Source organism: Microcebus murinus, chromosome 2 (genome assembly GCF_040939455.1).
Source record: "Microcebus murinus isolate Inina chromosome 2, M.murinus_Inina_mat1.0, whole genome shotgun sequence".
Lineage (NCBI taxonomy): Eukaryota > Metazoa > Chordata > Mammalia > Primates > Cheirogaleidae > Microcebus > Microcebus murinus.
Window position 1 is genome coordinate 103,195,356 of NC_134105.1, and position 24,946 is coordinate 103,220,301.

The following is a 24,946-nucleotide window of genomic DNA, read 5'->3' on the forward strand; positions in this document are numbered from 1 at the left end:
TATTAAATGTGACCTGTTCTCAGAAAAACTAAAGTATAAATTTCAAATTCACGCTACAATCAGATTAAGCTAATTTTGGCTAATCTTCATGTACTATTTGCAGTGGTGACTGCAATGAAGATTAAGAACCTTGACCATCATTAGCATAATCCACTGTAATGCTGGATATAAAATCACATCCTTTTAATAATCTAATGTTTCCTAATCAGTAGGGGTTCTTGTAGCTTTGCAAGTATTAGCTGTAAATTCTTTAAACTAAAGGCAGATACCTTTGAAAATGATCAATGCCTCTGGAATATAAAATACATAATGAATTAATTTAACCAGTCACAATATGCATATCTTTGTTTTTCAGTGACAGCCTGATAATGTGGCATGTGTATGTGTACGTGTGTGTGCGAACGTGTGTGTTGGAAAGCAAGGCCTTTTCTTTTTGCTAACGTTTGCAAAATCGATAACTGACTCCTACATGAGAATGAATCTAGGAAGAGCAGGGAGAGATCCTGGGCAGGCTTCTGTTTGCTACATCAGCCCAGAAGGCATTCTCAATGCAGCACGGCAGAGTTCCAACTAATTTCTGCCTCTAATTCTCCATTAGATTTTGGGCAAATCGCTTCTCTTGGCCCTCCATGTCCTATGTGTAAGGCGAGGGCCATGACTGAGCTGAATAGCTCTAACAGGTATGGCCTGCCCTTCTCACCTGCATACACACACAGTACTAGCACCTTTTTTTGGACAGATATACAAATGAGCCTCTTCCCCTGGAATGCCTGAGGTGGTTCCTTTTCCCTCAGACGGCCCTATTTATGTTGGCCTGCAGGGGGCGCTCTTACTCAGAGTCCCCCTGAATTCTGAATTTAGCGGAATTATCTATTTTGGAGAACTGGGCCCACCTTTGAGTTCTAACGTCCTGTTTTTCCAGCTTTCACAGTTATGCAGAGTGTAATAATGGGTCAAGTTTTCTTATTATAGGAGACAAAACTTTATTTAATGGTTAAATATAGTTAGGAAACGATAAATGAGTGTAACACAGCAGGTTACCCTATTTTGGGGTTAGATTTAGCGAGATACCTGCTAGCAAGGACAACGTGTTATTTTAAATGTTAACTTTTTTTTTGCCTAATGAAAAATGTCAGAAATGGCCTTCCCCCAATCCGCACCCAGAGCTAAGGCCAAAGCAAGACTTTGAGCCCAGACAGATTGCATGCCAGGAGAAGCCAGAGAAGTCTCCGCAGCCAAACAGAGAAATACGGTGTGAGTGAAAATAACCTGCAGCGTCTCCTTTGCCAATATACAGCCAGCCTGAATGCAAATTAGCACGGATTCATGGGCCCAGGGCTGAAGAGAAACGAGGGCAAGATGAAAAGGAATGAAGCACTGAGCTAATCACCATCGCTTTATAAAAATCCGTGCCCCCCCTCCCCACTCCCTGCCGCCTCCAGGGAGGGCAGGGACCCCAGGGGGAGCTGGGCCAGGCTGATCAGCGATGCTCAACACCGGTGTCCCTTAGAACCACCTGTGGCGCTTCAGGGAAGTGCCCAGGTGTCACCCAGACTCTGCTTCTGAGTCTCCAGGGATTGAGGAGACTGGCTTGGCTGTTTTCAAAAGCTTCTGAGGTGATTTCTATTATGCTGAGAACTTCTGCTCAGATAAATGGAACGAATGTGGTGTTTGGCTGCCTGATACTTTATTTGAACATAGGCTGCGAGTTTGCTTTATCACACATCAATGTGTCTGGATGTTCTCATTGATGAACAGCCATTCACCTCAGGAACAGTCCTCTTTTGGTTGTTAAAACTGGGTTAGGTACCAAACCCTTTCATGTGTCTTCCTGTTGGCGGGGCCTATCTCCTGAGTCAACACTGCCACTAAACCAGGACAATCCCGGCCTTGCTTAAAGAAGCAACCTTTTCCAGGGGACTCTGTTTCCGATCTAAATTAAGATTTCCTTCTTTAAAAATTCCTGTTTTCACAACTGTAGACATCGGGAAGGAAGAAGATAAAATGAAAGGAAATCAGCCACTTGCTTTTTTGGTTTTTGGTTTTAGTCAGTTCCCTTCTTGTTTTTATTTAATGCTATCATGTTGTATCAGCATATCCCATAACATTTTTAAAAATGCCCGTTATCTCCAGCTTCAGTTCAAAGGGACTGGGGAAGGCCGTAAATAAGCCCACTTTCAATGTCATACTCCCATACTTTGCACAAAGAAGAAAATGCAGTCTCCCCCCCAGACCCTCCCGCCCTCTCACCAGCCCACCGCTTACATTCCAAATGCCCATAGCCTGGATCTTGACAACATGTGGTCAACACACACCCTGGATCCTACCCGTCCAGTGGTGACCAGCAGTAGAATTTAAGCCTCTAGGTTTCCATTCACTCCTAAAAAGTGCTGAGAAATCCTAGGTTGTATTTTCAATGTAACTCCTGACTAGGCCGAGTCCTTTGCTGCTCAGTTCTCCCATTGGAATCATGGGAATAATATTTGTCATCCACCCTACAGGGTGACTCCTAATTTATTGGCATTTGAGGTCCTTAGATGAAAGGTACTGCTATTTATTAGTATAAAGTATCATTATTTAGTAATCACTGAGTTGGTAAATGTATCCATTCATATGGAGTTTTTGGGAGAGAGCTTTAAGGAATGAACAGTAGTAGAAATACAGCTAAATATATTTTTTAAAATGTTTTTACAGGTCTACCAACTTAGAGAAAGTCCCCAAGTATTAGACACTCTTTCTGAAAGCACCTAAGTTGCATTTTTATAATGTTTTTGTCTAGAGCTACAGAAAAGTCCATGGGGAGGAAAGTGAGGGTATGGGGGTACCAACCTGGAAACTTCATTTCCCATCCCCTGGCTGCCCAGTCTTCCTAGTCACAATTCCGTAACTGTGCCTGCAGCCGTGAGGACAGCCCGGGGAGACCTGTTGTCTTTCTGGTCCCCTCTGACATTTTGCAGTGTGTCTTCTGATTGACACTGTATACAAGGCATTACTTCTCTGACTTGGCCCTGGCTGTTGTGAGAGTGTCACCACAGGGGCAGGGAGCTAGAGAGATTTAGTTGGTTTGAAGAAGTATGTGTCCTTGAGCTCATGAGCACAGCAACAGAAACCTGGCATCCTTCTGGAGCTTTGGGGACTTCTAACCAGGGAGAGTTGGTTCATAAAGCTGTTTCACCATAGCAAGAGAAGACCTTTGGCTGGGATAGAGACAGGTTGATTCCCATAGGCGATTGTGTTATTGTAGAAAGGCAGGGCCCATGGAGCTCTGGAGAGTTCTCTGGGGCCCCTCTGCCAGCCCTCTAGGACACAGGCTCCTATCTGCTTCAGGGAAAAAGACTCCCCGCCCGTCCTCCTCCCGTGTGCATTACTGAAAGAAAGCCGTATTTGGAGCTGATTTAAATTCCATTCCCTGTGATTTAGTCTGCCTTCTTTTAGTAAGGAACACAATAGCAATGCCAACAAAACCATGCATAGCATGCGAAGACCGGGCCCTTCCGGTGCTGATGTGCGGAGAACACTGGGCACTAGACTGAACAAAATTTTTGCTGATGCCTTATGGGAACCACAGAAATGGACTAAAATAAAACTTACAAAAACACTTTAACCATTCTTATTTATGCGCTTCCACCAAGGGAAAACAAAGTCACTGAAACAGAAAAAATGTTTCCCAAAGGAAAAAGTCAGTTTCCTCTTTGGTGACCTGAGAAAGTTTACCATAACTCCATTCAAAACCTTCAGGCACTTGACTTTTTTTTTTTTTTTTTTTTTAATATCCTTTACCTTTTTAATAAAAAGTAAAAAACAAACAAAAAAATACATCGATGTTCTGAATAGAACCTCTCTATGTAAAGGTCTCACTAAACAAATAAACATAGGACCAGACAAAAGAGATGGAGCTGTGACTATGTGAATATGATATATTATGAAGCATTTATATATGTATGTATATATTATATATGAATGTGCAGGTGTATGTGTGTGCACCTATGTATGTATAAAGATGTAAATATTTGCCTACATACACGTCACACACACACATACATATTTATACTGACCTCTTTAGATTGAAGTCCAAGGCACTTTTACAATGAACAGGTTAAAGCCATTAATTTAGAACATAACTGTTTCTGGGTACATATCAATTTATGGCGCCAACATCAGAATTCACATCCTTCCTTGCCCACTTTTGAGTGTCTCTGATTGGTGCCATGAATGAGAGAGTTGGCTTAAAAAGGGACTGGGAATGTTTCTCAGTGGTTAAACTAACCTCTCTTGCTAGTTTCCTCTAGGGGAGGAGAGCTCCTACTGGCGAGACGGTGAGTTCCTAAAGAGGGAACACAAGGATCAAGAAATGCAGCTATTTCTGCACCACCGCACTGAACAGAAACCCATGGAGCTTTCCGGGGACCTGCCCTGAGGCACCACCTGATATCCTGGTGGCCCTGCCAGCATAGGCTAACACGAAAAACCTCAAAAGGGGCTTTGAGGTGGCTCAAGGCTATGAAGTGAGCGCTTTTTACATTAGACTGGAAAAAGACTGCCTCTTCTGACTTTACTGTGTTTTATGTACACCATCCAAGCTATGTGACCTCAAGTGCAATTTTAGGATGCATTTGTCTTTATCCTTATGACCACACAGGACCTTTACATGAACAAATAACTCTGTGAATGAGACTCAAGGAAGAAATGGTTTAATTCCGTAACTATTAATGGGGTTGGTTATCATCTGGGTGTCTTGTTAAAATGCCAGTTCTAATTAAGAAGGTTTGTTTGGTGTGGGGCCCGAGAATCTACATTTCTAACAAGCTCACAGGTCATGCCAATGTTTCTGGTCTGTGGACCACTCTTGGAGTACCGAGGGTTAGCATATAGCCATATACTCCAATCACTGTGAAGAGGTCTGCTTTCCTCAAATTAGGAATTTGTTTTGGTTTCCTTGATTCTATACTGATCATAACTTTGAGGGGAAAGGTCAGAATGTATTTGCTCTCTATAAATGTAAAAGTCTTAGAGAAGTGCTAGAAGGAAAAGCCCAAAGAGATAGTTCTATTTAGTAGCATAAAAGTATTACAAAATAAATCACTTACCATCAGTACATTCATCAGTCGATTGTAAAACTAAGGATAAGCTAATTTCCATTATCCAGTGAGTAAAACACCTGCTAAAAACAGGTGCCCCGGAGTTCTGATGTCTTTAATGGCGCTCAGCTTACCATGTAACTGAGGGGTAACACAGACACTGAGAGAATTTACCCTCTTTAAAAATAAAACTTGCGTACAAATTAGGGGTCAGCTGCAGAAGCAGATTGAAGCTGGGCGTTTAGATATTCTCTTTCAGATGGCATGAGTAACTAATACCATTAAGGCCCAAGCCTTAGCTACATTATTTAAGCCCAAATAAATTTAAATTTGAGAGCATTCTACCTTTTTCCCCAGGAGAAAACCTGTTGTTTTATGCTATCTGTAAATCTATGGGAATTTTCAGAGTTTGTGAAGGGAAGAGGCTCAGTTAAGTCTACCCTGACGCGACTTGGTTTGGACCTGTGCAATATTGCACCAAAGTGATGCCAGTGAGGGTCCTCACACACAGGAGGCTCACTGATTCTAGGAAACCTTCGCTCTGTAGCCAAATACATACTGATTTCATCTAGAAATAGCGCCTTGGTCATTCAAAGGAGGAGACCGAGAAATCCTACATGTGTGTGTATCTTGGCCGCTATAGAGAGAAGGAGGGCAGTGGATTTTGAGCTGTTTGATTTTGCAGTAAAGAACAACATCTCAGTTGAAACTCCTTATTTCCTCCCAGCTAGAGGAAACTAGCAGAAAAGGCAGCCCGGCTCTTGGCTATGCATGTCCTGCTCCTCCTCCCATCATTCCCTTAGGAGCTGGGCCCCATGGTGCTGATAAACATATGGAAACCGTGTTCCTGCCAGGGTATTGCCAACTCAGAAAAGCACATCTGCACATTGGGCTTTCTTAGGGCCCTGTGTAGATGGAACTCCAGTCTCAGTTTTACTTACACAGAGAAACCCGTAATGCCTAGAATTTTGAGTATTTTGAGTCACAGGAAAACAGGACTCTTCCTTATGCCCAGTTCTGACATTGCCAAAGGAAAACTGGCTGGCTGAATGTGAGATGTATATAATTTATGGAACGGGCCTTTGGATTTATACAGCAAGAGCCTGCACTTTTATTAAACTGGCTTTGCACAGCTACTAAAGGAGTGATGGCTTTTAAAATCTCTTCTGAAATGGCTTGATAGAATTTAGGGCAGAATTATTCTTGTAAGCTTGGAATAATGTTCTTTTGTCTCTAATACTCAGTCGTGGAGAATTAGAATATGGCAGTTCAGTAGGCTGTAGTGCGAAGACCCTTGGTCTGGGTGTCAGGCAATCACTAACAGTGATGTGTACTCAGAAACAGTTGTTGGGAGAGCAGGCTGTCAGTAGACCTGCTAAACACTAGTTTGATACAAAATGTTAATTGAAAGTTACAATATATTTTATAATATAGCAATATATTTCATATTTAAAATAAACTGTTATGCTTTCTCCTATCGTTAAAAAATAGCAAGCAGTACAGAGGCAAGATGCAAATTCATATTGAAGCTTGTCTGATTCTGAATATAATAAACACTTCAGTTTCTGAGTTTGCCATGAAAATGTTTCCTCCATTAAATATCCTGTCGCTCTCTTTTGTTGTTCTCTTGTGGCCAGTGCAGAATGAAGAGTCTGGGACCAAAATTGATTTGTTGCGCCATTAAAAAATGTGTCTGATGAAGGTGGATCATTCCTGGTTGAGATTCAAACACTGAGACATATGACACAGGGAGAGAATGTTGTTTATTCCCTGTCCTCCTTCTGTGAGGCTGGACGTTGGCTGTTCCCATCAGATTTATATTTGTTGGGGCTTTTTTGCTGTTGTTGTTTTTTTGGCTGTAAGTGTCAACATCTCTTTGGGATCCTAACTGCAGGTTGGTGTTGAATTTTGTGCTTTTCCTCCACCAGCTTGGTTGGTCACGACGTCTCTTTTGTTTGTTTCAACATATAGTCCAACACATAGCCCAAGATTACAGCTTCCAGAATACCTTTCTCAGGCGTGTAAACAACTGTCGCAGGGCACTTGGCACCTAGATTTGGAGGTCATATGTTGAAGATTTGACAATGGTTTTGTTCAGAGGGAACTCCAGTTCATGTTTGGGTGTTTCCAGTAATGGTGTAAAACAAAATGATCACAGTTATTTTTTTTTTCTATCTGTATACACTTATATACCATTGCACTAAGTATTTTTTAAGAAGCTGTGGTCTGTTTCAATAAAAAAAAAAAATCTATATATTACTTGTCTGACAAGAGTTTACTGTTAATTTCTATTCATGCAGCCTGGCACAAGCTTCCTACTACCACAGTTAGACAGTTAATATTGCTATCCCTATAATACTGGTATCACTGATCCCACTCCCGTTACGTTTGCTTTGGTGGCAGTAGAGAAGGAAGGGAGACTGTCCAGGGCGTCATCAAGCCCAGTGACTGCAGGGGGAGAGAAGGGGCTGTTCCACGCTACCAGGAAGCCACCAGATAGCTGTCTAAGGTACTGAAATCAAACACTGCAGAGTCAATAGGATAGCAAAATGACAACTAACGGATCCTTAATTTGCTTCTAGAAATGTTCAGGGAAGTAGAATGACCATATAAAACTGGGCACATATTTTAGCATTCAGAAGTAGTCACTTAAAAATAATAACCTACTGGTAGTGCAATGACCTCACAGTATCTCAGATGTGGTACTGTGACAGTAGCAACACCATTTGTTCTGGGATGAAATACTGATTCTTAATTTGGGGTGCAGTTTGCCGAGTTACACTCTGGAGGAGGAGGAAGGTTCTGGAACTATGTGCTAATCCCATATTTCTCCCTTCTGATTTCACTACCAATTTGATATGTAACAATTACTTTTTGGTAACTATTGACTGCATTCAAGTGCAACCTCAAAGTGTAGACTAGATAGAGTCAGTCTGGGCTGCTGCTGATGACAATAGTGATTTCCTTTTTTTCTCTATTAAAGACTTTGTACTTAAGAATATTAACTATTGGCCAGGCGCGGTGGCTGACGCCTGTAATCCTAGCACTCTGGGAGGCCGAGGCGGGCGGATTGCTTGAGGTTAGGAGTTCAAAACCAGCCTGAGCAAGGGCGAGACCCCGTCTCTACTAGAAATAGAAAGAAATTAATTGGCCAACTAATATATATAGAAAAAATTAGCTGGGCATGGTGGCGCATGCCTTTAGTCCCAGCTACTCGGGAGGCTGAGGCAGTAGGATCGCTTGAGCCCAGGAGATAGAGGTTGCTGTGAGCTAGGCTGACGCCACAGCACTCACTCTAGCCCGGGCAACAAAGTGAGACTCTGTCTCAAAAACAAAACAAAACAAAAAAAGAATATTAACTATTATCTTAACTTTTAAGTACAGAGAAACTGAGTTATAAGGTAGTCGGCCAAAGATATGGATCCAGTTTTAATTTTTGTTTATTCTGATTTTGTATCACTAGTTTTCTTCTTTTCCATGATTGTTTATTCACAAGAAAATTACTGAAAATTTAAGGGGAAATCCCCCAATATAGTAAAATAATTTTTCTTCAATGCTGTTCCCTCTTGGCCTTTAAGAATAACAATAGCTTGCACATGCTCAACACTTTAGAATTTACTTTCACATCCGTTTTCTACATCTCCTAATTTACAAGATTGCTGTTAGACCACTGGTGCTCACTGAGGTCAGACCATCATCAGTGGTGAATCAGGAACTCCCCCTTTTGTTATTTTGGATTGTATAAGCATTTTTAGAGATATGACATCATGAAGTACATATTATGAATATGGCAAGAGCGTTCATAGACACTTTATGGCAATTTGTTGATGATGATCACACATATGTGGCCTTTGATCCCAAGGTGCAGATTTTTATTTGGACTTCAATCTAAGGAGGAGTGAGCCCCTAGTTTGGTATAATTTACCAACTGATGCTATGTCCTGAAATTCCACTGAGATTAGTGGTCTTAAAGTATCACAGTACATCCCTGACTTTACAGTACTTGAAGCTATGATATGGCTTGAGTGCTTGAGGGGGTGGCTCTGTGTTTCTAATTCAAGTGTCTAGATATTTTAGGGAATATTAGAGTGCTTCTACCTGTCACTAAGTTATCAGAAATATTATAGTAGGGGCTCTGCCATGGGGTCAGCCTTCCAGGAGTGGGCATAACTCAATTAGTTCAGTATTGGAGTGAGGTTACCATAATTAATAATTTTTACATACAGCCAATTCTTGAGTAGATAATTAAACCTCCTCCACTACCAAACTTGAAAATTAGGTACAAGAAGGCATGGCAGGGGAATCCACCTGACCCCTTTTCCCATCTGACTGTGATGCTGAGGTGCAGTGGAATTAACCAAAAGATGTAGGAAGAAAATGTGGGTGAGCTACACCCAAGATAATCAATACCTAAGTCATCAAGGGTTGATTGTACTTGCAGGAAAATGGGTAACTTTCCCACATAAAACTGAAATACTAGTACAGAGAAGTAACCTTCCATTTGCCATTGTGGGATCAACATGCAGATTAGATCACTTATTTGGGGGGGGGGGAATAAGTATTCTTTTGCCAAGGATAAAAACCACCTATAGCTATTGCACTACCAATAGGTCAAGTCATGCTGTGTGTTTCTAGGATAACCAGCAGCTACTGCTACTGGAAATAATTCCAACCACCCCCTTGACTAGTGTTGCTAGCTTGGCCTTTGGGGTTTAGCTAAGTAAGAGCATCAATGATGGGTTAAAGGAGACTTACTCACAGACCTCAATGGATAAGTTGGAGTCTGTGCACACTTTTGGGCAGGAGGAGTGGTAGTGGAATCTTGCATGTCATTTATTTGAAATTGAGACTAAATCCCCATATGTGCACTCACCCACGCCCACACACACGCATCCCAGGGTTACAGCAGAATGAAAGGGGTGAATCAGAATTAACAGTTGAGGGCAGTAGGTTAAATGATCAGGATTGGCACACTTAGGTTGACCCATCAGTGGTCTCCACTTTGTGCAATGGAACTAATGCCACAAAGAAACTGCATGGTTATTTCATCCGTTTATACATTTGCTTACATGTTCAGCTGAACTGTCACTGAAAACAGGAGCACCATTCTTGGGACATTAAAAAAAAAATGGGGGGAGGGATCTTTCAGAAAATCAGTAGTTAAAAGAGCAAGTAAAAAAATAAAAAGCCAACAGCAGGTGTGGCATCTCTGGTATGCAAAACAACTAATGAAAATGCTCAGAGGAGTTATCAAGACAAACCATTAAGAAGACAGAGCATTAAAGGAACAGCAGCAATAGCAAGAGACAAAAAGAAGAGGTTTAGCAAGAGACCAGATCTTCTCAAAAGAGTGGCCTTCATTCTAGATTGTCTACTTTTTGCTGTCCAGCGATTCCATTATCCTTAAAAGACAAGACTCAGTGCTGCAGAAGAAAAATCTCCACAGCAAGCTCCCACCTTCAGAAGGGAGATAATGTCTTTTTGACAAAGCTAAGTCCAAAATGACAATCATATGCAAAACCCTTTTCTTTTATCTTAAACAGATGAAATATTCCATACAGTATCATTTAATTTCCCACAAGCAAAAATCAAAGACCTCAAAATAAGAAAAAATGATGAACAACATGATGGTTTGCACATCACAAATGTTACGTGTGGTCAGATTATGGAGCAATGAAGAAATTTTTCAGTACCTGTCACTACACTGGACCTTGATGTTTCTGAAGTCTCTTGGAGTTTGAAATGTATTAGAATAGTTTTTGCACCAAGATTAACATGGTACAGTAGGAATAGGCTACTGAAAAATCTATGTCCTCTTACCTTACCTACATGGCTCCCTAAGGGCTCCCTTTATTCTTACAATATTTTATTTTGAGGTGACTTCAGATATAAGGGACCATGTAGGCCACTCTCCATCACTCCTCCTACCAGCTCAGCAGCTCACAGGTCAGGACATTGAACCTTCTGTACTCCTAACATCTGGGGCTAGAAACCTGTTGCTGCCTAAATACAGCTCAGCAAATCCCCAAACCATACTTCTATTCACTAAGGTGTTATTGGGTTGCCCTTGTTTGTACATGTGCATACACCTGCATGATCCCCTGTCCCCTCCCCCCAATACATACACCTGGTCATTTGGTCCATGGAAACACAGCTTGTTTGGATGTAAGAAGAAAACTCTGCAGAAGCTGTTTTGTTGTTGTTGTTTTTAGAAGCCTGCTTACCCCTCCGGAATGCCAATAATTTTGGCCCAGCATCCATCTGAAATCAAGCATGGTGCACACCCGGGACAAAGCAACCTGCATGTGTTTGAAGGGACCTGCGTCTTCAGTGAAGCTCAGGATGTGGCCAATAGCAATTACCTGAACTGAAAGCATCCTACATTCAGATTCAAACCAACCTGACACATTTAGAGGGTGCCTACTGTGTGCAGAGTGAGGTACCAGGCCCCTTTTTATTTGGGCTAAGCTCAAACAAGAAAGGAGCTGGATTGAACGTGGGACGTGCACGTGTGTACACGCACGTGCTTGCAAACACACAGGTTTATATGGGTATTAATATTGGATGAAAAATCTGGCTTTTTATTTGTCTGTGGGGTTTTTGTTGTTGTTGTTTTTTTTTTTCAGTCTAAATTGGGTATGTCCGTTTTGGCAAGTTGTGGGCAGCTCTCTTTTACTTTTGTCATCCAGAGGCCGTCCTTAGACAAAAGGAAAGGAGAGAGGTGTGCTCAAGGACCCCAGTGGTGAGGGACCCATCCCCCAAGCCTGGCACGGCCCCATCCCCACAGGCCCCGCGGCCGGGCTGGCTTCACTGTTGGCTGCTTCAGTGCACCTGCCCCCCAGCCCCCCACGTGAAGACCTGAGATTGAGCGTGGATTTCTGTTCTCCACCAACTCTGCAGCAAGGGCCCTGCCAGAGGCGTCGCTTCCTGTCATCTCCTCTTCCCGCTCCCAAGTAGAGGCACCTAAACAGAGATTAGATTTCTGGTTTCAAGGCATATCGAACCAAGCACGCTGAATGAACATGAGTTAGTTAATTAGCTCGGTCTCTCTTCTTTCTGTTCCCTGGTCTGAGAGTTTCTCGATGGCAAAGCGACCAGGAGAGTTGATTTGCATCTTAAGACCTATGGGTAACGCTTCTGGAGTGGGGAGTTTTATTTAGCAACTGCTCGAACTTGTGTATGGGGTCGGGAAGGAGGTGGAGCTGACCCCAATCGGGCTATCGGAGAGCGGGGTGTGGGTGGTGCCCACCGCCACGCTGACGCCCCGGGCCTCGAGGATGGCGGACAGGAGCTGCTGCTGCTGCTGGCGCAGGGTGTCCGCGATGAGCAGCGGCAGGGAGTTGAAGCTGGCGGTGAGATGCTCCAGCTTGGACTCCAGGCTGCCAATCTGCTTCTCCAGGTCCTCACTCCGATCGTTGAGTTCTGTGATTAAGTCGTACATGACATTCTGCATCTGCGTGGAGAGAGAGAGCGCTGAGCGACAGGGAGACAGCAGGCCATCACGCCGGTATCTGCACCAGGAGGATGGAACACCCTCCACTTCTCAACGGGAGCGCCCTCCACACCAGCCGTGTCTGATCTGGCCGAGGAAACGAAACAGTTCACTTTCCCGGAGATGGGGGTGGGGGCAGGAGTGGCACATTTTTTTCTTATTACAAAACTGACGAGTTTTAAATTATAACACTTTATTAGAAAATATGTATAAAGGGAAAGAAATGGCCCTTTTTTCTTAAATAGAGTGAGTCTCTAAACTGTCTTCACGTTCTTACAGGGACCCCACCTCTCAACTCACATGGCTACTGGCATCTAATAATTCAAGAGAAGACACCATGGAGAATGGACAGTGCAATAGAGTCATACTAGATTTATAATTAGTAGGCCAGGGTTCAAGTACAAGCATGCAGCTCACTAACAATGTGCCCTCTGTCAGGCCACCTCGGTTTCTTTATAAAATTGGAGTTAATAATAACGACACATAGTTATGAGTTATGGGGCATCCCCCACCTCCCATTCCTCACAGCAGCTAGAATGTGACATGTCATTAACAAAGGGAGCTGCCTCGCCGAGGTGCGGCCCTTCCCCTGCCTGGTCCACAGCGCCTCCCTTTGGGACGTCCCGGAAGTGCTGTTCCACCCAGCTGAGCTCTTTGCTGACACCCACCGTTCATACTCTCCCTCTGACCCGTCCTGGTCCCCTCACTCCCGGCAGGTGTCCTGCGGGGGCTCCCCAGTCCCCCTCCTGCACTCAGCCCCGCCTCACAGGGCTCCTCCCCCACATCCCGCGGTCCCCTGCTGGTCTGCAGCGTCCTGGTCTAAGTGACAGCCACACTCCTCCCAGCAAATTAACAAATGCTTCCCTGGCTCTGTACCTCAGACTCCGGTGAGAGATTCACGGGAGGCTTCCCCCTCCCAGGTGTTCGGGAATGGACGGCACGGGGCCAGGCTGGTGGTTGCTGGGTCACCCCCTGAGATACTGTGGCTCTTTGGGCTTCTGGTCATCTGCCAGTGACACCCTGATCCTATTTCACCTGAAATTTCAAGTTACTCCAGGAAGCCATGGAAACCACTTGTGCCTCAGGGGCCAAAGGAGCAGGAAATCAGGTGAGAGAAAAAAAAGAGGAGTAGAAGAAGGTGGCAAAATTTGAGGAGCCAGAGAGGAGAGGAGGGGAGGGGGGACTGAAAGTGTAGTGACACCTCCCCAGGGACTCCACACCCACAAGGAAACGCACTGGGGCAGCCTGTGGGGGAGGCGTGGGGGTGGCAGAAGGCCCGTCTGTGTCACAGCTGCCCTCAGAGAGGACACTTTAGAAGGAAAAGTGCTTCCTTCCTTAACACAGCACCTCCTCAAGGCACACGTTCTTCCCGGAATGTACAACATCACGGGTCTATTTGCCTGCAGGGCCACCCTGATGAGCTCTGCACCCATGTCCAGCCCCCGCGTTGTGGCCCAGGGCTGGTGCTCCCCAACTGCCCGGCCTTGGGATGGTCCTTTTGTTCCCTTGGATCTTGGTTTCCTCATCTATATTCATAATCAGAACTACCACTTGTAAAACCTTTATAGTTTACAAAGCATTTTTGCAGATATCATCTTATTTGATCACCTGAGCCTCAGATGGTAGGAATTATTTTTACATTTCTTTCTTTTTTTCTTTTTTGAGCCAGAGTCTCATTGTGTTGCCTGGGCTAAAGTGCCGTGGTGTCAGCCTAGCTCACAGCAACCTCAAAGTCCTGGGCTCAAGTGACCCTTCTGCCTCAGCCTCCTGAGTAGCTGGGACTACAGGCACGTACCACCATGCCCCACTAATTTTTTTCTATATATATATGTATATATTTTAGTTGGCCAATTAATTTCTTTCTATTTTTAGTAGAGATGGGGGTCTCGCTCTTGCTCAGGCTGGTTTTGAACTCCTGACCTTGAGCGATCCTTCAGCCTCAGTCTCCCAGAGTGCTAGGATTATAGGCGTGAGCCACTGCGCCAGGCTATTATTTTTACATTTCAATTGAAGAAATTGAAGCACTCGAGAAAAGAGACCAAGCATCCCCAGCTGTTACCTCATAAGATGGCTATTAAACACAGAAAATAATATCAGGAGGCCACGTGCCATATTCTTAATCTAGAGAAGACCAAAGGGCAGGGGTGGGAGGGTTGTGGGCTAGGAGGGCGAAGCACAGAGAAAGAAAAGGGAGGGAACACGGCATTATTGTCTCCCCTGTTGCTTGGTGACAGGATGCCAGGGGGACGTGGACCAATGTGAAGTACACTGAGCTGCTGCCAGGAGTCTCCTGGGAGGAAAGACAAAGACTGGATGAATGGCAGAGTTCACCTCCTCCCCAGATCTCACGCCATGTCCCCCACTGGGCTCTGTAGGACCTTTCCTTACTGTCTCTCCTGCACACTCTTTCTTTCCAGGTAACTCACTCCCAGGTGATTTATGGCTTAGCTCCCCAACCCCATTCACAAGAGCGTCTTTCCAAACTGCCGTGTCTGCTGCACCCAGTCTGCTCTGCCTGGCCCCATCTCTCTGGCAGGCTCTGGGTGGCACTGCTGAAACGCAGCCTTGAAAGTCAGGTTTGCTGATGTCCCCAGGGAACATCAGTCACAGTGTGTCCTGCCGGATAAGAGGTGAGACAGGAAACATTGCTACTCATAGGAGACACATCTGGGGGCATCTCGTTGGGCCAGTTCTGAGGCTTACGGGGTGGGCCCCTGGCCACGTGTGCTCTATTTGACCCTCTTCCTGGCCACAGCTCATTGGATCATGGGTGGACGCACGGCCCACCCTGGCCAATCATCTCTTCTGAGAATTTGGAATCAAGGCCAACATGAGGCCAATTCGCTGTGGCTAAAACTATACACATACTCTCAGGATTGAGGCCTGCCAAAGTCTGCCATGGAGACAGGAGGCGTGTGGTTGGGGGGAGAGGGAGCAAGAAAGAGAGGGAGGAAGGAAGGAGAGGATGGAAGCAGGCCCTTGAACAGCTGGAGAAGAAGAGACGGTGAGAGAACACCCCAGGTCAGGAGGGCTCCCAGGCCTGGTTCTACCTAGTCAGCTCCTTCCTGGCATCCGGCCACATGCCTGCTTTGAGGTTTGCCTAGAGTGAGACTCCCTAAGATCCTTACAATAAATTCCTCCATTTGTAAACCTTTGTCCTGTGGGTTTCTGATATTGGAACCCAAGAGTATTAACCAACACACCGGAGGCCCAGGAGCTCCCTCCTGTGTGCTCATGTTCCATTCACGTCCTGTCCACGCCCAGGCCCCAGGAGCCCTGCCGCCACCTGAACACCTCCTCCGCAGCACACGGGCCCATGGGCTTCCTCCTCACTGTGCCACGCCAATTATTCCCTGACTGCGGTCCTCGCGGGCTTGGGAGGCCCTTTCTTTGGCTTGATCCCTATATTGAGCAGGGTGTCGGTATGTGGCCCCACAACCAGTAATTTCTCTGATTGCACCCTCTTTTCAAAGGGCGCTTAATCTGCCTGAGGGAGTTTCTCTTGCTTACCCAGAGAACGTTTTCCATTATGATAATTGACATTGGCTGGAATGTTCTGTCAGCCTGGCCCTGGCTGTACGCTTGATATGTAATTTCTATCAAGAGGCGATGGGAAGAGGGGGCTGCGGAGGGGAAAACCCTTTCTTCAGGGGCGCCTACTCTCAGCTCTGCCAACAGTGTGGCCTTTGGTTCCCTCACTTGGGTGATGTGCAAGAGGAGTAAGTTTCTTTATAGCACTTGTGGCAGCTCAGTGCAGAAACACAGACTGACAGTGCGAAGTCAAGCCTCAAGCCCAGGGTTCTCAAAGGAGGGCTGTCTTTGGGGTGTCTTCATGTTCATTATAGGCTACCTGCCTCTTGAGAAATAAAGAAATGCACCCCTACACACATCAATTTGGGGCCAGAAAAACTGGATGGCAAGAACTACAGGATTCAGTGAAATGGATTTCCAATTACAACTGCAAACTGGAAGTATCTTCTCAGGTGTGACCTGGCCGGTCAGCACGGCCGTCACCACTGTTGGGTCCTCACTAATGTGCTTCACCCCTGTGCAAACCCCAGCTCGTCCCTAGGGGCTCCTCAATGCACAGCTAGTAAAACAACACACTTGCAGGTTTAAGTAGGTCAGCTAATTAATTCCAAGCAAAGACAAACCTGAGCTGTTTAACTTAAGAAAAAAATGGCAGGTTTTTAAAAGACAACAAGACACGTTGGTAGATTGTGAATGTCAAAAATTTGAACCTAGGTTGTTTTTTAACCAAGGAGAAATTGTTCTTTGCTTTCCTAGCCCTGTACTGTCCGGTGTGAACATAGCCAGGTCTCACAGGTATGCCGGAGGAGTCTACGTGCCAGCACCTGCGAACCCTTCAGGATGTCTTTGGATTCTGCCACTCACCTTGGAAAGGTCCACCAGGGTGTTGGCTTGGTCACTCAGCTTCCTCTGCTCCATCTTGACACGCCTCAGTCTGTGGGGGAGAGTTGTGACAGGCAAGCCCTTCAAGTCCACGCTAAGAGTTAGCCCAGCTGGCAGATTCCACAGCCCAATGGATTCCTCTGATTTGGAACCCAGCATGGGGGCCTTGAATATGGGCAACGACTAGAATAAGGGGCTGGCAGGAGAGCAAACTCTTGTCTCTGTGAACGCTCACCTGCAGTCACTTTAGTCCCCTTGCCATTCCCAGATCTTTTCCCTGTTTCTACTCCTTTTCCTAGGCTGTGCCTTCCACCTGGAATACCATAGTCTCCACTTTGTAGGGTTTTCCCAAACCTCCAGGTCAGAATAAATGTTTTCATCCTTTGCTTTTCTACCATGCTTTCTCTTAAAAAAATTCCTCCATCATAAAAAGCAGTAGCCACAGTTTGTTTTGAGTTGCAATGCATGGGGTGCGCGCGCGTGTGTGTGTGTGTGTGTGTGTGTGCACACGCAGAATGTGAGAGCCCCTAGAGCAGGCGTCCTCAAACTAAGGCCCACAGGCCACATGTGGCCTGCCGAGGACATTTACCCTGCCCAGTGGGTGTTTTTGCCACTGCTGCCTGTCCTGCTTAGCAGCCGACTTGTCCTGGGCCCATATTGCGCATGTGTGGAATGTGCACTGCACTCTCCAACGGCCCCCCAACGGTCTGAGGGACAGTGAACTGGCCCCCTGTTTAAAAAGTTTGAGGACCCCTGCCCTAGAGGCTCTTTCTCTAATTTTTACCTTCCATAGCCCAATGCCTGGCATGAGACAGGTGCAGAAAAGTGAATGAACAGACTGATTTGGGCCCAGTTCAGTGGAACAGAATGGGTTTCTTCTGTGCCTCCTAACCACATGAGAAGATCCTGGCAGAGCCAAGGGGTACCCCCACCCCTAATCTGGTCGTCTGACGGCTGAAGCGCTCTGGCATACTCACTGGTGGATAGCTTGGAGGAACTTCCTCTGGTGTTTCCTGACTTTGGCGTGGTCAATCTTCTTTAGCAGCTTTGTGTGTTTATAGATTAGCCACGTTTCCCGAAGGACGTTGGCTGCAGCATTCTTGATCTAAGGGAAAATAAATAAAGCGGCTGCTATCAGCTTCATTTTCCTAGGTTCAGAGAATACATGTTTTGTGTTTGCTGCTGTGGTCTACCTCATAAGGAAATGATTCTGCAGTGATCTATTCTCTTAATCAAAATTATAGAACTCTTAGAAAATTGATTAAAATTCATCTCTTATTAATCCTGTACTTGACACTGTAGGCCAGAGCTCGAAGTTGAGGGGCGTTTTTTTTTTTTTCTTAATTATTTCAGTGCTGCCTCTTGACTGCTGTTGCTGAGGCTATATTTAGACAGGCTGCATTAGCAAGACTTTGAGGCCCAGGGTTCCCTTTGAATAGATAAATATGTGCCATTGCTGCCTCACATGCAGACTTCCACACTCTACCTGAGACTTCCATTTAACAGATACGGTACAGTCCTTGGATTCAGAGAATGAACAGATTTCCCAACAGCTGGAGATTTAAAAAGGCCTCTTTGAGAAACTGTCTTTCCCACCGATTGGAACTATAGGTATCAACAAGTCCATTGTTTCCTTTCCCAAATGGCCCAAAATGTGTACACTGCAATTTTACATGTAAATGCAATTGGCACAAAATGGAAATAATTTCAAAGCAATGTCTGGAAATCAGTGAAGATGTTTAGTTGTGAAACCGGAGCTACCTCTTTCCCAAGGCTGGCTCTTTGGCTGCACACTGCAATCACACGTTTCAACATATGACGCTGTCATCTGTTGACATGGAAACCACTGATATCACCAGGCTCACGACTGAGCTGAGACATATCAATGACATCCAGATGGCAGGGGACAAAGTTTTAATCCAAACACAGACATCTTCAGCAATTAGTACCAAGAGCAAGAGAAAACATTCCTTATTAAGCACAAGCTAAACAGATTTTTGATTAACCATCCCCATTTCTGTCAGCCATGCAAACTGGCACGGGGCCACAGTCCCGGGGCCCGGAAGTACGTAGTCCAGCCTCGTAGAAATCAGGCCACCAGCCAGAAAGGGTTTTAATAAAATTGGAGAATATAGACCTGCTTCTTCAGGCCGACGTCAACAGATGGGATGTTGTTAAAATACTGAGACGTGTGGGAAGGCAAGGAAACATTGTTTTGCAGGCTGATAACTTTTGTGTGTGTATGTTTTAAAAATTTATTACTAAGGCTGGATTATATTTTTCATTGGCGCTGAAGCGATGTTTTTAAAAGAACAGCTAAGTCTTCTCAGAAATGTCTAAGGGACATAAATATTGCTTTTTTGTTCAGTAAAAATCCACAGTGAAAATAGTTTAAAATGACTTAATTGCCCGCCTCTGATACTTTCTTGCCTGAAAGGAAGCAGGTGGAAGCGAGCAGAAGCTGGAGATGGTGGGTGTCCAGGAGAGGAGCGGGGAGGCAGAGGAGAGAGTGGTTCTGGGCTTCTGCTCAGGGCTTGGAGTGGACAGTGGCCTCCTGGCCGAAGAAGGAAGCCTTTCTCTCTGCAGAGCACATATTACTATCGTCCTTTGGTAGGGAAAGGGGACAATTTGACACACAATTTCTTTAGTTTCCCCAGGCACTTAGCCTCCAAGGAAAGCCTCAAAGAAATTGCAAAGCCTTCAGGTGAATCCCTGTTCTGCTGATTATTAAGCAGTTTAGGAGCAAATGCTTAATTATCTATAAAATGGGAAAAATGAACCCTTATCTTAAGGGTTGCTAAGAGGCCCAAATGGACCAGTGAAGATGATGTGGATGGTGCTGAGGGCAACCGCTAACATTTAGCAGGTGCCAGGCATAGGTCTGAGCAGTTCACAGGTATTAATCAATAATCCTTAATTATTCCTCAATTAATTAATTAATCAATCCTCGATTAATCCTTACAACAACCTTCTTGGGCAGGTACTAATAGTATCCATATTTTACAGATGAACAAACTGAGACACAGACCAAGACCAGAATTGGCAAACTGAGTCAATGTGGGTCTGAGTGCTATGTAAAATGTAAAGCACCTTGCACGTATTAATTATTATCATCCGGCTCAAACCTCCCATTTCAAGTCTGAGGAAATCGCTTTAGAAATGGGATGTGCATGCCAGAATCACACAGCTAGCTAATGGCAAAGTCAAAACAAGAGCCAGGTCCAGGAAAAGCATAAGGTTTTCATGTGGTCCGAAGGAAAGACCTGAGTAGATTTCATCTTTACACAAAATCATTTCCTGTTTTCCAGGATCAAGGGATTGGAAAGGACATTAGACTTTTGTTTTTTAAATCATCATGGCCCTCACTTAGCAATGTGACAGAACACGGAGTCCACGTCCTGCACTTATCTTCAGCCCAAATGTAAGATACTGAATGCACAGCACAGCCCGCGAAGCCGAGAGAGGCAGTCACATCATCTTTATGGGTTTGAACGGGAGGCCCCTGCGCATTCGGGAGAGTGATGTTAACTGCAAGCTCTTGTGCTGACTCTGAAATTAATTGCCAGCAAACAGCCTGGCACAAAGCTAAGTAGATCAATATCTGCAAGAGAAAAACAAATAGGCTTTTAACTGCATTGTGCTTTCCCAGGTAGACAGTAAATGCTATCATGGCCAGGGTTTGCCTCGAATTCACCTGGCTGATTGCTTTGAGCATTGTTGGGATGGGGAGCAGGTGAAGGTCGTGTGCCTCTCCTTGGATTTGCTGAACCTCCAAAGGGCTCCATGCACCCTTCCCTGATGGGGGCTTGGCTTCCCTCTGAGCTTTCCTGGTGGGCAGGGTCACCAGGGCCAAAAGATGCTCCCAGGGTGCAGGGGTAAAGGGGGAAGGGCTTGAGATGGGAGCAGCAAACTGGGAAGTATTGTGCAAGGCTCACTATGATGCGATGGGTTTGGGGATGGTTACGGGAGGACCCTTTGTGCCTGGAAGGCCTGCTGTTCTGCCTTCAAATCCCAAAAGCATATGGGCTGATTGTTTTCTGTGGGTCCATAAACTCTACCAAAACCAAAATTCCTTTCAATCTGATTGGAGCCAGAGAATGGGCTCTGTGACCTACGTACTTTAGGAAGGGTTCTGGGACTAACAGGCCTGGGAAAGAAAGTGGTCCAACCAAGATCCTGCAAATAATAGTGACAGGTAACAATTACAGAGCGCTTACTATGTGCCAGGCGCTGTGTTAAACACTTACGTCTGCATTGTTTCATTAACCCTCAGAAAAACCTGACAAGTAGATGGAATTATGAGGTGGACCTGGGACCCATCACTGAACCCTCTGACACTCACTTTCCTTATTCATCCATTCAAGAAACATTTAATGAGGCCCTACCATGGGACGCTGTTCTAGGAAGTGACAACACTGAGATGAAAAACCAGTAACATTCCTGCCTTCATGGAATCTATCATGTTGTGCAGGAGACAGTAAGCAGTTTGTAATATAGTATCAGGTAATAAGAGCTTAAAAAAAAAAAAAAAAGCAGGGTACAGGGCTCGAGAGTGATGCAAGTACTCCTGACCTGTGAAATGGGATTACTGTGTTGATTAAATGAGAATACACTTATAACACTTAGCATGGAGCCTGGCAGCAGCGTACCTCAATTCATGATATCTTTATTAATGTTCTTCCCTCGCCGACCCCCCCCCAAACATCAGCTGCTTTCCCTTTCATCTCCCCAACTCCCAACAAAAGAAAACATACAGCAGAACACATAAATCTGTTCCCCGAGCCCTTGGCCATAGCATCCCATGTCAGCAGCTTTCTCTGGCCACATCCCTGACAAGGGGACCTGCCACTTGGTATTACGGAGGGGCTGTCGGTTGCAGGAGGAACACTGGGGGAGGGAGGGGTACAAGGTGGAGAAAGGAGCATCCTTCCTGGGCACCCCATGCCTCCAGCAGCCACAGGAGCCCTGGGAAAGTAATTCCAGGAACCCTATTAGTGGACCTCCCCCCCAGGAAGAAATCATTAGTATGCCCATTACCCTGCCAGGAACCCTTCCCAGGGAAAAGTGTTACGCCTAGACGTTGGAGAAGGGGAAGGGAAGAAGCCAGATCAGGCCCAGCGTGTAGGTGTGACTTAAACATACAGTTATGTGTTGCTTAAGAATGGGGATATGGCCGGGCGTGGTGGCTCACGCCTGTAATCCTAGCACTTTGGGAGGCTGAGGCGGGCGGATTGCTCAAGATCAGGAGTTCGAAACCAGCCTGAGCGAGACCCCGTCTCTACCAAAAATAGAAATAAATTAATTGACCGACTAAAAATATATATACAAAAAATTAGCCGGGCATGGTGGTGCATGCCTGTAGTCCCAGCTACTCGGGAGGCTGAGGCAGTAGGATTGCTGAGCCCTGGAGATTGAGGTTGCTGTGAGCTAGGCTGACGCCACGGCACTCACTCTAGCCTGGGCAACAAAGTGAGACTCTGTCTCAAAAAAAAAAAAAAAAAAAAAGAATGGGGATATGTTCTGAGAAATGTGTCATGAGGTGACTTTGCCATCACGCAGACGTCATAGACTTATACAAACCTAGATGGGGTAGCCTACTCTGAGGCTATAAGGTACAGCCTATTGCTCCCAGGCTACAAATCTGCACAGCATATTACTGTACTGAATATTGTAGGCAACACAAATCATTAGGCAATAGGAATTTTCAGCTCCATTACAGTCTCAGGAGACCACCGTGGCATATGTGGTCCATCGTTGTGCGGCTCATGACTGTACCTTCAAGGAGTTACACAGGTTGAATCTAGACTAGATGACTAACGTCGCCATCAGAGAAGCTGCGGGCCAGCCCTGTCTTCAGACCTGAGACTGAAGGTGTCCGTCACACACAGGGTGGGAGAAGGGGGCCAGCTGCTGGTCAGCAGTCTCATGTCCTTTAGCCAGACTTTCTCTGTCTGGCATAACAATGACTTCATTTTTTCCTATAAAATCCCCCTCCTGAGAGTAATCTTTGAATTAACCTGCTGAAAACATTTTTTTTTCTACTAGCGGGAGTATGATAAAACTTTGACATATGCTCATAATTAAAGGAAGGTTTTCTTTGGCATCACGGAGGGGATACTGCAGGGGGCGCTACTTAAAGGGGGGTGTGATGAACCCCCCTTTAGAGCTAAGTTCAGAGCTAAGTGTTAGAGTCTAAGGCCACATGGGGAAGCAAAGTGCAGAAAGACCGGGGTGAGGGAGGCCCAGGTGAGGAGAGCAGGCAGCTAGCTATTTTGATGGGACAAGACGGAGAAGATAGTGTGGCTTTAAGTATGGCAGGGCAGAGGCCCTGGGAGGCCGGCGTGCTTGAGTAGCCACAGCAAGATCGCATCAGGCTCAGAAACTGCTCAGCCCCAGTGGTCCAGGGCATAGGGGAGTCAGAAATGTTGCCATGTATTCAGGCCTGGTGACTGGAAGAACAGTGATGTCATCAGCAGACCAGGGAAGTTAGGAGAAAGAACTAGTTTAGGGAAGTTATCGGTTTGGTTTTGGTCATACTCGTTGATTTCGTGGGGAAGTGTACTTAGATGAGGGATTTGTGGCAAGAAACCCCTGCAGCAAGGAGGAGAGACGGTCCTGAGCCAGGTGCTCAGCCCCGTCGTGCTGTCTGAAGGTTTCGCTCGCCGTGGGCTGACGTGGAGAACACGTGCGGCAAACAGAATCTCCTGTCCGCGGCACATCTTAAGCCACGTGCGTCCATGGCAGCCCGCCCTGCCTTTTATAAAGGGGAGTGCTCTCTCAGGGCAGTCAGCCACCAGAGGTTAAGTGTGAGGGCAAAGACCACCTCTTACTCGTCTTGGTGTCCCCAGAGCACAGGGTGTGGCACCCAGGGAGTGACCTCTGTGGTGGACATGTTTAGTTACATAAGACAGAAAGATGGGGCCATGGGGCACTGGGGTGCAGGAGAGACGGGGCTCTGGTATCTTCTTTACAGTCTCTCTGTCCGTCATTTACTCATATATTATCTAGTAGCCCAGAGGCTAGCAGTAAGCAAGAATTATAGAATCACAATGGCAGTGACACTGCGAAGTCACTGTGGGAAGATCTGATCACATTAAACCCAGAAGTGACGTTGCCACCAGGGTTGATAAGTTATACAAGTGAAAGATGACAAACCATGGGGTTCAGGAAGACCAGAGACTGAGTTCTCACCCAGACCCTCTTCTTCCCTCTGCACAAATGGACAGAAATAGTGCTGGCTCTAATGACAAAGGCTGGGCTACAGCCTTTATGGCAGCACAGGTAGGATGAATAAACACTAGAACACTTTGAGTATTTTTAGGCTCTAATAGGCTACAATTCCTTTTTCCTTTTTGCTTGGGTGTTTGAAGAATCAAGGTTGCACACACTGGTAAGAGATTGCTCTCAGCCGTTCAATCTGCTATTGTCCACTCTGAAAAGGTTCGCAATTAAACCACAATGGGCATAATCTTTCCCCAAGAACTCACTGAGATCTTATGAATACACTGAGATTAGCATCTCGTTGACCCATCAGCCACTCCAGCTGGACATGATGGGCTATCTAAAGAGGACGGAAGACAGACTAGGCATCCCCAGAAAATAAAGGTGGGCTTCTTGGCGAGCAGGTCAAAGTGAGCTCAAACCAGAGCAGGCTAAGGATGTATCCAGTTTCATTTCAATGAAGGTTATGTAAAAGAACCTGTGGAAGTCCCAGTCCTGCCAGCTTTGAAAATTGTCTCTCTATAAAAACCATCCTTTTTGTGTTGTTTATGTCTCTGAGAAAAGATATTAGACAATAAAAGGACATTTCAGTGGATTTAAGTGTTCTCAGAAAAGTAAAATGTTACTCGATTAAAAAGGTAACTTGCATTCATGGGTAAGCAATAAATATTTGTTGATTTGATTTTCAGTCCTACTTTTCAAAAAGTGAGTGGACTTGAGGAGGATTTTAGAGAATCATTTT

At 45.5% G+C, this 24,946-nt stretch overlaps 1 protein-coding gene across 1 annotated transcript in view; it reads right to left on the reverse strand.

Annotated features, from left to right (window-relative positions):
• Positions 1-208: 208 nt before the first annotated feature.
• The window catches only part of KCNN3 (potassium calcium-activated channel subfamily N member 3), a 163,790-nt gene continuing 139,052 nt past the window's right edge, over positions 209-24,946 (reverse strand). Inside the window, exons 6-8 of the mRNA XM_012767927.3 lie at positions 17,961-18,088; positions 16,966-17,035; positions 209-12,531 (exon numbers count right to left, since the gene is read on the reverse strand). Of these exons, the coding sequence (XP_012623381.2) occupies positions 12,235-12,531; positions 16,966-17,035; positions 17,961-18,088 (495 nt within the window). The 3' untranslated portion in view covers positions 209-12,234. The remainder of the gene's footprint in view (positions 12,532-16,965; positions 17,036-17,960; positions 18,089-24,946) is intronic.